Raw genomic sequence first — 12,882 nt, forward strand, 5'->3', positions numbered from 1 at the left:
TGTGTGGGACCCTCTCTCTGATGGTGAAGAACCAAATATAAGATCATCACGAGGGATGTGGGGCCCACACATCACGGTCGTCACGGTCATTAGCCGGGTTTTTGACTGCCAGCACCGGCGCGCTCAGCGCTATTATGCGCCAGAGAGACCCAAAGCCACCTCTGTCCCACCACGTGTCCCTTTCCTATTGGCTTATTGACTGGTCGTGCCTAAGCATTTTAAGGGCTCCTCATTCACCGTCCACCCCTTTTGTGCTGATCATGTGTGAAGTCCTAAACAGGATTGCCCATGTAATCTCTAATCATTGATGATGAAAATTACCAATTTGGTTTTTTAAGCTAATGAATTTATGACACGTGGAAAGGTATGTGGAGGTTTGTGTTTGGGAATGGTAGTGGATCTTTGGTTCAGCCTCTCTCTCGCCTGCGCTGGCTCCAAATCGAAACAGAAGAGAGAGAGAGCGGCGGACAATGATAAGAAGAGGGGAAGCCCTTGGGGATCACAGCGGCATCCAGAGAAAAAAGGGGATTAGGGTTTCGGTTCTTCAATTCGATCAGGAGGAAGAGAGGTGTGGACTTTGTTTTCTCCTTTGTTTTTCGTTGATTCTTTCATGGTTTTCTCTGATTCGCGTGTGTGTGTGTTTTCTTCTTTTTCCATGGATCACTCGGATCTTTGGTTCGATTGGATTCGTGTTGCTTTTTTTTTTATAGGTATTTTATTATAATTTCGTACTGGGATGCTAGTATTTGTAGAAATTCTTGGGTTGTGTTTGATTTTGATTTGTTTGTGTTTTTTCCTCTAATTGTACGTCTTCGTATCCTCGGATCGATCTGATCTTTGGTTAAAGTTCGTCCTGCGATTTTGGGGGGAGTCGGAATCGGAATAATTCGAGTTGACTTTTGTTTTTCTATTACTTTTCAATGAACGTTTATGAAAAATAAAAAAAAAAATCGTGTTTTGAATGGAGTAAATGAGTTGTTCATAGAAACAGATTTTGGGGATGTCCATTAAAACAGGTATCAATTTCTTTTTACGGGAAGTTTTGATGTTTTCTTTCTGCTCGATGGATGATTTTGTTAATCATTATCATTTTTCCTTCTATAAATCTGAAAAGGAAACCAAATTCTCTTTTAGATCTGGATTCTTATGCTTTTAGATCTCAAATTTGTATGAATTATGAATCTTTTTTTACGTAGTAGACTAGGAAACGGCCTTTGCTTTAGACCGCACAAGGAGATGCCCATGAGAAAATCCTGTCAGGATTCATGCATTTCCTTGCAAAAGAATAATGTTCATTGATTATTGAAGAACATGCGTGCACATGTATCTTTGCATAAATTCCTTCAAATTAATGGGATTGTTAGAATATTAATTTCTTATCTGAACCTGTTCTTATGATTTATGCACAATTTAGCAAAGAAAAGAAGTAGAAACAATGTCGCCAGCAGAGACTTCCCGTGAGGAGAACGTGTACATGGCCAAGCTGGCGGAGCAGGCCGAGAGGTACGAGGAGATGGTGGAGTTCATGGAGAAGGTCGCGAAGACGGGGGACAATGAGGAGCTCACTGTGGAAGAGCGCAACCTCCTCTCTGTAGCCTATAAGAATGTGATTGGTGCCCGTCGTGCCTCGTGGCGCATCATCTCCTCCATTGAGCAGAAGGAGGAGAGCCGTGGGAATGAGGACCATGTGGCTGCAATCAAGGAATACCGTGGCAAGATTGAAACTGAGCTTAGCAAGATCTGCGATGGGATCTTAAAGCTCCTTGAGGCCAACCTCATCCCATCTTCCACTGCAGCAGAGTCGAAGGTGTTCTACCTGAAGATGAAGGGTGATTACCACAGGTTGCTGAAGAATCATGAATAAACTAATATGATTTCACTCTACTTCCCGGATGGGATCTTGTCATTTACTTGTTTGTTGTGGTAATGGTGTAGGTACCTCGCTGAATTTAAGACTGGAGCTGAAAGGAAGGAGGCAGCGGAGAGCACATTGGTGGCATACAAATCCGCTCAGGTATATCATTTGATGTTTCCCCATCGTCACGTGTGTGGAAGTGCCCTTGTGATCTAAAAAGTACTGTGTGTGTGCATTGTTTTCCTCAATTCTCCATTGGTTCATGATTGAGATCATCAAAATAAGAGTGATATTTTATTTCCTCTGCTTTGTGTTAATATAATATCATTATTTTGTGCAGTTATTATTATTTATGCTTACAATGCTATGATGTTCTATAGGACATTGCTCTGGCTGAGCTGGCTCCAACTCACCCCATAAGGCTGGGTCTTGCCCTTAACTTCTCAGTTTTCTATTATGAGATCCTGAACTCACCAGACCGCGCATGCAATCTTGCTAAGCAGGTTTGTTCTGTTTTGCTTTTTAGTTATGGATCAAATAGCAGGACTACTGTATATGGTGGTTTGACTCAGCTGTACATCTTGCATGCGCATGCATATGTGTGAACTTATAGAGGAAGATGAGAATTTCTAGCATTCCATCAGCCATATGGAATGTTCATTTTAATGTGGGATTTGTAATTTAGTCTAAAATCATGTACAAGTTTAGATAGTTCCTAACTAATTATGGCCGGGATCTATGGTTGACATACAACGAAGGGTAGTACGAGGAAAATGGGTCGCAAGGTTATTTTTCTATGACATGCTCATTCCCAAGCAATGCTTTGGGAGAATGAAAAATGAAGTGCGTATATTTATTACAAATTTCTAGTCACCTCACTAGTAATATAAAATTCACAGGTGTGTACATGTATATTTGGCCAACCAATTATCTAACAGACGCTTAAGTGTGTTTCCTATGATTTTCCCATGTGATGTGCTTTAATGAATTTACTTTTATTACTTCTGTTAGAGCTTTCTTAGTTTATTTTGGATAGTGTTTTGTATGTTTTTGTCGACCTTGCAAAATAATATAAAGAAACAACACAACCAGATAGCCTGCCTTGACTAATCTATTCTTTAGCTACTTTATTTAGATTTCTGGGTGGTCTTTAAAATATGTTGAGTATATTTCAAGATCATCTTTTTATTATGAATCTGCATGTTAGGGTGTGCCAATCAATTTTCCCGTTCAATCAGCATCACATGACCAAATAAAACCTCCAAAAGGGGATTGAAAGATTATTAGTCCACAACGTTAATATGCTATATAAGTAATTTTCAATCTCACCTAATTTGCTTCCCTAGTTTATATATTATTGGCTAACATGCTTGGTTCTTCTCATTGTATATTATACAACCAAATAAGGGAAGTAATTTGCAATAAAGAATTGTCATATGGGAAGTTCTTTCTATGTTAACTTCTTCCATGTGATTTGATTCCAGTAGCTGGAATCTTGTTTATTTTCGGGTAGTTTATTTATTTGCATTTTACATACTGTAATCCATATTCCAATTGAGAGTTTGAAGTTGGATGACAAGCTATTTATTTTGTGTATTCCACATGCATGCTTGAAGAACTTTGTTGAGCCTCACTCACTAGTGATTTACATTTGATTTGATGGAGATTGCTTCTCTGCATTCCCGCATCACCTATCTCCAAAAATTCATTAGTTTAGGGTACCCAGGGAGGAAACTAAAGACAAAGCATAGGCTAACCTTTTGGAGGTCAAAATTAACTAAAATTATCAGCTACAATTCTGCAATATTTTCTTTAAACATTGTTTGTCTGTAAGTTTCTTTGATGAAGCACTTCATGTTAGGCAGTAGCAATTTTTTCATAAGTAAATACTTCTCTCAGGCTTTTGATGAGGCCATCTCTGAGCTGGACACCTTGGGTGAAGAATCCTACAAGGACAGTACATTGATAATGCAACTTCTCCGTGACAACTTGACATTGTGGACCTCCGACATCACGGTTTATCTCCCTGCTTGTCTCAATTTCTTTCAATATACAATATGGTTTGAACTGCCCAGCTTACTTTTTCAATCTTTCTGTTAAATAGGAGGATGCTGGGGATGAAATCAAAGAAGCACCGAAACGTGAAGGAGAAGGCCAGTGATAATGTCGCAACCATCTGGCCAGGAAACAAGACAATCTGATATTGGCCACTTGGATGAATCTGGTTTTCTTCACTAAAATCTATTGTTCTCCTAGTGTAGATTTAGTCACCTCCTTCCAGAGATTGGAGATTGTTACCCAGAAACTGCTGTGTGTTTGAACCTTGCAATATTTATTTCACTATTTGTCTTACCAAAATCATGTGTGTTCACTTCTTGTGCGACATCTGCTTTGCTTTGTCTTTTGGATGTTGTTGCTGTTGTTGTTAGTGACAAGGAAAAGAGGTGGAAATTATTTTGGTCTATTGAAAGATTGATAATATTGCTCTTTACGGGCATAATTGGAGTAAATCATTATTTTACAAAGTCAATACCTTAACGTAAATAAACGTTGTTAACTTGCAATCTTATTCTTAGAAACGATTATTATATACGTGGTGCATGACCGTTATCCAAGAGAATGTTGGGTATTTGCAGGTGTGTTTTTGCAGTGTTAATTCTTGAAATATACTTGCGTACATGGAATAGCGTGCTTATAATATTATACGCATGATCTTGGAGAACTACCGTTGACCATTCTTAGTCTTTAGAAACAAGCCATTGTGACAATAATAGATTTCCTCACAATAGATTTTCAACTAATTTTAAAGGTGATTCCTCAAGTACATGTTTCATCTTTACTAGTCTTGCATAAATGATCTAGCTCATCTGTGCTTATTTATTATTATTATTATTTAAATGTGTTTTTATGTAAATAATTCTTGGTTTCTTGCAATAAGTTCAAGAAAATTTTAAAACCATGTTTAGGAATGTAAAAATGCTTGGTAAGAAGAAATACAAACCTACACCAACCAAAGGAACAAGAAAGAACATATCGCCACTACCAGATAAGATAAATATCAGAAATAACAGTTGATGAATAAGTTATAACGAAAACAGAAGTTATTTATTTTGATTTCACCTTACACCCATGCAAGTAAATCTATATACTACTACCAACAACCCGAAACAGACTGGAACTTTAGAAAAGAAAAACTATTGACATAGCACACATGGCAAACTGCTGTATTCTCCATAAGTATCCATTGTACATGTCTGCAAACAGGAAATTGCGTGCTCATTTTCCTCAGTCATCAAACTCATGCATGCGATCCAAAAGATAGTTTGCGGCTTGTTCCTCATTCTTGTTGCAAGCAAAATAGGCTTCTAGGACAAGAGGCCGTTCGAAACCCAGGGCAACAAGCTGCCAAATTAACAACAGCATGGAATTCCGAACATTAGTATATGACCTGATCCTAAATTTTAGTTTCCGCCGTCCAAAACTCTATGAATCATGACCAACTTTAATCAAATTGATAATTGACATGATATCATTAAACTGCAGTTTTTCTATATTCTAAGTGTATTACGGTCAAAATAAATACTGAAATACCCTGAAAGATAATGAAGTAATTATCAAACCAAACCACACCTCCCCCCGCTTCTTTCACACATGTTACTATTTGTGATATCTACCAAAGAATTGAAATCCATAGAAGTAACACTTATGGCGTCATAAATGATTCACTAATCCTAATCTACTCATTTCCTTTAGTTCTTGGCATTAGCTGGAAAAAAGATCTACTTCTTTAACTTGTATTAAATTTAGGCCTATTTATCTTTTTCATTGTTCACAAAATTTCTTTTGAGAGCGCCAATTTATATGTTTCCTGTTTTAGTCACGTCAATGTGGAGAGTGAACTCACCCGCTCAATGGCATCACGCTCCTCAGGGGTAACAGTGACTGTTTGTGGCATTGCAGCTGCTAACTGGCTCAGTAAATTGCTGGGCGACAAAGACAAGAAAAATCAGCACAAAAAACAACCTGTGACACATTAACAAATATCCACAAATGACCTTCACCTGTCTGCTCCTTCAGTAGGTTCATTGATCAATCGAAGAAATTCAGCTTGATGTTCCTGAATATGCCTTATGATCTGAGGATTTTGTTTTCCCAGCTCTTGTAGCATTGGCTGTGAAGATGAACAGGATTTCAAAACAATATGCCTACACTATCTTTCAAAAAATGCCTTAAGAAGCCAAATGATAATCAGCCAAATCAATAATGTGCCAAATACAAGAGATGGTACAAACCTGTAAGATTTGGGGGTTAGCCTGCACCATAGCCTGCAAAGTTCGGAACTAGAAAAAAGAAAAGAATGGGAGTTAATGCTGTATCTGAGGGTAAAAATGGGATATGGTAAGAAGCAGCATTCTTTTGCGCGCCTCAGCACACAATGAAGCAAGTCAGCTTGGGATTTCAATAACAACCAGAGCCAGGCTAGTCAATTCTAGTTTGGAATACTAGGACCTACCAAAACTACACCAATAAACCAGTATCCTGCATCTAATAGCTCTCAGTCACAACAAAACACACCCTCCAGTTAAAATACCTGTGGAATGTTGCGAAGGAAATCCAGGCTCCCTACACCCGTGTTCATGCCAGCATTAGGAAGTCCCTGTGACAGAGAGAATGAGAAAAATTCTTTTATGTGATAATAATATTAAAATAAATGCAATTAGCATGTAGATTAAGAACCTGAGGGAAGAGATCTAAAGGATTAGCATTAGGCCCACTTGGAGCAACCGCTGGTTGTGCTGGTTGTGGAGCCTGAACTGATGGATTCACTTCTTGACCGCTTGCTGGTGCAGGAGCAACAGGAGGCACCTCTGCTTGAGGGGGAATACCCTGTACCGACGTATCTGACTTAGAACCATCACGGAAAAATGAAAAAGACAGTTTCTGAACATATTGAGATTGACTTTTGATGATAAAAAATAGACATTTTAATATTGGAGTTGCACTAAAGCTCATCATGACAGCACTGGGATGCCCTTCTTCTGGCTATGCTACTGTTTCCATGGCTTCCACACAAATTACGATATTATTCACTCAAATGTACTGCAAAGTCATGCATAGCAATGAGATACTTTTCTTCAAGCTGGGCATGCTAAACTTAACATCGCAACATATACCATGACTATTAATTCTTAGAAATCAGGTCAAATCATGCATGACAGAAGGAAGCATGTAGGGATTAGCTCAAGCTCTGCTCAAACAAAAACTCACCTCCCTCTACAGGAAGACTAAACGTGGACAACAAAGCCAACAAATCCAATTAAGGTTGCAAGATTACTGCATTCCACCTTACCAATAATGATTTCCTCCCTCTGATCCCTTCGCCATGAAACATTTTGAGTACAAAGAGCGCTAACACCTTTAATACAGCATATTGCATTGCATTGACAATTAAGAACATAATGCATCTCAATGTACAGAGTACAGATATCAAGAAACTAAAGCATTATAAATTTATCAAAAGCCTGTATCGGAGATGTCTATTTAGAAACTAATGCATCTCAACTTACAGAGCATAAATAATCAACAGCTCTCTCGGGGTTGTTATATGCTGCACGTAAAGCACGAATAACAGTATCTCTATCCCAAGTGCCTCCACCCATGTCAAGAATGCCTTGAATTGCTGCCTCCAAGTTACTACCTGCCACAAAATTTGATGCGGCCTGACCATAAACATCACCTTCAGCACTGCTTCAACAAACATCAAAACAGAAAAGGCTAGTCAACCGCCAAAAAATAGCTGATATGAAAAGGAACTATTTTTCATATAAACCCCTGCCGAACAGTTGAATTTAAAAATATCCACTAAAGTTTGTACTTGTATGTTAAACATTAAAAAAAACCTATATATTTGCAAGTGACTGGTAGAATGTATTGAAGAGTCAAAGAACCAAAATGTTATTTCACCTATAACTTGCTGTGCATCACATCTCTATTAGTTAGTTAGCTTTCTATTTCTATTTATTTATTTATTTATTTATTTATTTATTTATTATTATTATGGAGAAATATAGGCAAACCATGGATCAAACCCTAAACCTTTGGGTGGTCACATCTCTATTTTAAAATAAAAATATACTCTTCTCTATTCTATTGCCAAAATATATGTATTTGGGTGTATAACAAGGGATATAAATCAATTCAACAATTTGTGATTCATGAGTCCATGACCAACACATAAGACCTTTTTGACAAAATGACTAAATACAACAAAGCACACATATTATATTACAATCTATATTATATTGCAGTAAAATACAACAAATCACACATAGTCCATAATCTATATATTCTCTTGCAGAATTTTTTGCCAAATTTAATATAGTGGTAAAATGGCCCCAAGCAAGACTCTTAATCTCAGCGATTATTTCCATTATAGAATCAATGATCACATTCAAGGATATTGTAATAGATCATATGCACAAATTTGGTACAGATACATAGTAACTATAAATGTACAAGCCTTCTGCAAAAGAGGAAAGTACTTACGGGGCAGTAACTACAGCAGCTGGGGCAGGGCCAGCAGCAGCAGCAGCAGTTGGAGGTGGCACTGTTGCAGGCTCCCTGTTTAAAAGGCATAGCGCAAACCAGAAATCATAAGTATTACTCACTGAAGCAAAAGTCTCAACAATTACATAAACATATGAGTGTTAAGCATGTCAAAATTAATTTTAGACTCACCGGGCCAAAGTTACACTTGGCGCTGGAACAGGAGCTGAAACTGGAGCAGAGGCAGGGGCAAGGGATGGGGCTGGGGATGGGGTTGGGGCTGGGCCTGGGGCTGGGGCTGGGGTTTGAACCTACATAATAAATAAATTACTGTCAAAACATTTCAATTTATACATTAATTCATACACATTGATGTAGGCAAATAGGTCAGTCATCCAACGAAATATTAATCATTAAGACGAGATTAGATAGAAATAATTAATAACTTGGAATGGGAGTTTTCCAATAGAACAAAGACTACAGAGCTTGATGCACAACAAACAAACAAATTAATACCAGAAATTGCATTTAATCAAAATGAAAAGCTTTTTTCCCATTTTCCTCTTTTAAAATCCTAAATGTTGATGTGTCAAAAAATAAAAGAAATGTTCAAAACAATGTGAAAGTGATAGTAACACTACCACTATTTAACAAAACCAATGAGTAGTTATACAAAATTGATGCAAGTGCAAAGTATAACCTGTAGCATAAGATAAATTAAGAACTTCCATATATATTAAATCTCAGCCAGTTATCTGACCTGGCTTTTAGGTACGGTGTTGGTGCTCGAAGTTCCACTTGATGAACCTTTAGGCTGAAAACAACATTACATGAAGACATTATAAGTGTTCCTCAAAGCATAGTGCTAGTGCAAGCTTACTGCCTAGAGCATAACAAAGCCTTGAACTAAAGAAAACCCTATCTACTATGAAAGCGGCCAGAAGCAACAACAAGAATAACAAACCCTTAGTCCCAACTATTTAGAGTTGGATATAGGAACTTTTTCCTTTCACGTTGTTCCATCAAAAGCCAAAAGGCTGGCTAAACTAAGACCAGACATATCCTTTCTTAAGTTTCTACTAAACACTTTTTAGGTCTATCACTTCCTTTTCTACAACCCTCACCTACAATTCTCCACCTAAAGAGCTTCCACTTTTCTTATGTCGAGCATCTATCAATTGTGTAAGGACATGTTGACCATCTTAATCAATATTCTCTTGTTAGTAATAAATGTCATCTTAATCGATATTCCCTTGTCAATAATAAATGTCACTCCTAATCTATTTCGAATAAATTCATTCCTTAGCCGGTCCTTCCTGACAGCAACCAAAAAATATCTAGAACACTAATCAATTTTCCATAAAAAAATGCGAGATCTGGAATTATCCAGTTGAAATGTAGCATACATTCAAGTAAGAACTAATGATAACTTAAAAGAAAATTGTAGAGTTTACTAAGTGCAGGTATATCAAGAAAGCAAAGTAGACACAATAATCACAATCCCTACTATCATAACAGTATAAAACAAGTGTGCTGATCTGAAATTGAAGGCAGATGTTAATATTGTTTTCTAATTCTTTAAGCACATACTACATACCTAGCACCCAACAGACAACAAAAAGTTTATGTCATACTAAACATAATATACAATGACCTAATCCCTAACCACTACCTTGAAGCGCAAATCAGCAAATGTCATAAGATAAGACTTCTTCCAAGGAGAGCGTCAATAATGGATAAGCATGTTGCAATAAAGAAAAGAAATTTCTAGAAGCATTCTGCAAGCTAACCATTTCAATAAAAATCTAAATGTTGTAGTTTAAGCACAACGTAAGTTTGATTTAAATTTCAAACTAACTTGAGTTTCACTTCATTTGTCATATTTTGTTCATTATCATCAAATATCAAACAAAACTAGATTACCTGTGAACTTTGAACCATTGAAATTTGAAATGAACCTCTACACAAAAATATGGTACCAAAATAAGCACTTCCGCAGGACAAGGCAAACAAGGTATACCTTACTCAACATTACAACAATAAAACTGTTTTCTTGAACTTTATTATCTTGCAATGTAGTATCATCTTTAAGAACTTTTCCTTGATGTATGAGCATCTGTTGTTCAGAAGGGTAAACATTTTGCCCTTGAGAGGTCTCTATATTCTTTTTCACATCTGCTACCTGCAAAACAAAATTAAGAAAACATCAACATATTTGTTCTTTACTAACCACAGGTGCAAAGAACTCAACACCTGATGTTTTTACAAAGAACATAAAGAAGTGAAATGGGGAAAGTTCATGTGCCACTTTATTAAATAGTAACCATTGAAGCACAGAATGGAACACCCTCACATCATCAAAATCACAAAAAAGTAGCATAATGGGGAAGACGTCATACATTATACCATTAAATAGCAGGGGAGGTGAGAAAATCCATATTCGAAACATATTATTTTAACAGCACAGGCATAGCCATGTTTAAAAAATCACTGACAAAACTTGGCAAACATGAGTAGCCTACAAAATAAAAATCTATCCAACAGAATCGGGATCCCTCGAGATTACCAGCTCTTCATACCTCATATTCATAGTCAAAACCTTACCCTACATTCAATTGTAAGATAAATGCACCCATATACAGCAAAAAATCATGCTGCCATCATAAGGTTTTCAGGTATCACAAGCACTTTTAATGGAACAGCTCGTTGGTCATTTAGTGATGGATCACTCATATTACAGACAACTTTCTAATTGAACTGAATGCTTTTTTTCTAGCATATCAAACCCTAGAATGCAAGTCACTAATTATAATTCTCATGCTATCCAGCAACAAAAACGAAATAAGGAAATACTTGAATTCAGCAAAAGCAAAATATCCATTATTAAAAAAATTTCAATTCACAAAAAGAAAAACATTGGTAGAAACAGCACTAGCTAACATAGCTGAGCAAACACACAAATTTACCAATTAATTTGGCAACCAAAACCAATTCAAAACACTATATAATTTCTTTGCAAACTCCCATCACACACCGACATTGACAAACATAACTAAACAGGAATCACTCACCACTAAGAAGACATACCAAGTGCACGCTTAAACAAATAGCAACCCTAGATCTGATCAAGCACAAAACAAAAACGAAAAGAAAAAAAAACAGCAAACTTCCAGACAATGAAGCTCAAATCAATACACAATTCAACATCTCATCGGAACATCTACAGTACAACTCATCCAAATTCCACAATTACTCAAATATTAGAAGACAAACCCAAAGAAAAACACAATCAATCAGAACGAAACACTGAATCAAGATCGGCGTGAATTCCAAAAAAAACAGCAAACCCTAATCAAAGCCAAAAAGAGAAATTGGGAAAAAGGGATCAAGAGAGAGATGAACCACCTTGTCATCGGGGCTGACATCGATCTCGAAGTTCGAGCCCTTCAAGGTCTTGACGAATATCTTCATCTCGATCTCTTCGTCCTCACTGCGACCGCTCTTCTTCTTTCCTCTCTTCGTGCTCGAAAGCAACCAAATTAGCGCACAATGGCCTCGGTGCCTAGATAAAAGGCTCAGAAAACAAATGGAAAAAACGCCGCCCACGAAATGTCTGTGTTGCTTATAGAACAGCGTGCAGCTATTTCAACAAACCAATGAGTGACACGTCGTTTTCAAATATAGAGCCCACTGATGATAGGTAGGGACAGATCAGCAAAGACTGGTGTTGGTGTGTAAAGTCGTGTTGGTGATTGTAGTAGATAAAGGAAAAGACGGAAAACCCGATTGCAAGTAAAGAGAAGAAAGAAGGATTTCTCTATATTATTAAGTCTACCCGATTCTTTTGGGTTGTGTAAACCTGGCAGAGAGCGATGGACATAAGCCCAAAAGTTCAATAGTCTAAAATTAAGTTTTTTATTTTTTTTTAATAAAGATATTACTCAAAATTTAAAATTCTTTTTATACAACATATCGAAATATTCTTTAATATTTTTTTATATATATTTTTAAACTAATTATACATCATCATCATCATATATATATATATATATATACAAATGCTGTGATTTTTATATATACGTCTAATTTTTTTTATTAATAATATAGTTAAAGGCCAATAATTTTTTAGCATATTGCCATTGTGTTTATATAAGGATATTTGTTTTGGAGATCACAAAACTTATCATGAAGATACAAATATGTTGAAATATTAATGTTACGTTTGTGTATGTCTCAAACTTTTTTATAAAAATATTTTATTATTTATTAATCAAAATAATAATTATTATTATTATAAAGATAAGACACACATCTTATTTACGAATCATCTGTGCGAAAGAATCATAAATAATTAATTTTAACATGTATGCACAAAAATATTTTCCATGGGCGCTGGAGTAGTAGAAATCACCTCTCCTGTGTCAGCTTCAAGCTCATTTTTGATAGTTCCAGTGGTCTTGTCAACCATAATTTCCTCTTTG

General features: G+C 36.4%; 2 protein-coding genes across 2 annotated transcripts; one reads left to right on the forward strand and one right to left on the reverse strand.

Annotated features, from left to right (window-relative positions):
* Window positions 1–414: 414 nt before the first annotated feature.
* On the forward strand, window positions 415–4,346 carry LOC120261106 (14-3-3-like protein). Its single transcript, XM_039268804.1, has 6 exons — window positions 415–568; window positions 1,415–1,842; window positions 1,936–2,014; window positions 2,236–2,358; window positions 3,755–3,871; window positions 3,960–4,346. Exons 2-6 carry the CDS (start codon window positions 1,436–1,438, stop codon window positions 4,014–4,016), a joined length of 783 nt encoding a protein of 260 aa, XP_039124738.1. The 5' UTR covers window positions 415–568; window positions 1,415–1,435; the 3' UTR covers window positions 4,017–4,346.
* Window positions 4,347–4,876: 530 nt separating this feature from the next.
* On the reverse strand, window positions 4,877–11,961 carry LOC120261467 (ubiquitin receptor RAD23d). The gene is made up of 12 exons (XM_039269371.1): window positions 11,807–11,961; window positions 10,422–10,583; window positions 9,162–9,215; window positions 8,594–8,712; window positions 8,402–8,476; window positions 7,423–7,600; window positions 6,593–6,742; window positions 6,447–6,512; window positions 6,148–6,195; window positions 5,917–6,026; window positions 5,760–5,838; window positions 4,877–5,257 (listed from the first exon to the last, which is right to left on the reverse strand). The coding sequence occupies exons 1-12, from the start codon at window positions 11,870–11,872 to the stop codon at window positions 5,141–5,143; spliced, it is 1,224 nt and encodes a 407-aa protein (XP_039125305.1). The 5' UTR covers window positions 11,873–11,961; the 3' UTR covers window positions 4,877–5,140.
* Window positions 11,962–12,882: the final 921 nt, after the last annotated feature.

This window comes from Dioscorea cayenensis, chromosome 5 (genome assembly GCF_009730915.1).
Source record: "Dioscorea cayenensis subsp. rotundata cultivar TDr96_F1 chromosome 5, TDr96_F1_v2_PseudoChromosome.rev07_lg8_w22 25.fasta, whole genome shotgun sequence".
Classification (NCBI taxonomy): Eukaryota; Viridiplantae; Streptophyta; class Magnoliopsida; order Dioscoreales; family Dioscoreaceae; genus Dioscorea; species Dioscorea cayenensis.

Excerpts from the sequence above, each read along its gene's own strand:
- LOC120261106 (XM_039268804.1), top strand. The coding sequence starts at position 1,436 with ATGTCGCCAGCAGAGACTTCCCGTGAGGAGAACGTGTACATGGCCAAG. Across the intron at positions 1,843-1,935 it reads ATGAAGGGTGATTACCACAG|GTACCTCGCTGAATTTAAGA; the intron begins GTTGCTGAAGAA and ends GTAATGGTGTAG. Across the intron at positions 3,872-3,959 it reads TGTGGACCTCCGACATCACG|GAGGATGCTGGGGATGAAAT; the intron begins GTTTATCTCCCT and ends TCTGTTAAATAG.
- LOC120261467 (XM_039269371.1), bottom strand. The coding sequence starts at position 11,872 with ATGAAGATATTCGTCAAGACCTTGAAGGGCTCGAACTTCGAGATCGAT. Across the intron at positions 9,216-10,421 it reads TTGTTGTAATGTTGAGTAAG|CCTAAAGGTTCATCAAGTGG; the intron begins GTATACCTTGTT and ends TGTTGTTTTCAG. Across the intron at positions 8,477-8,593 it reads CCAAGTGTAACTTTGGCCCG|GGAGCCTGCAACAGTGCCAC; the intron begins GTGAGTCTAAAA and ends CCTTTTAAACAG.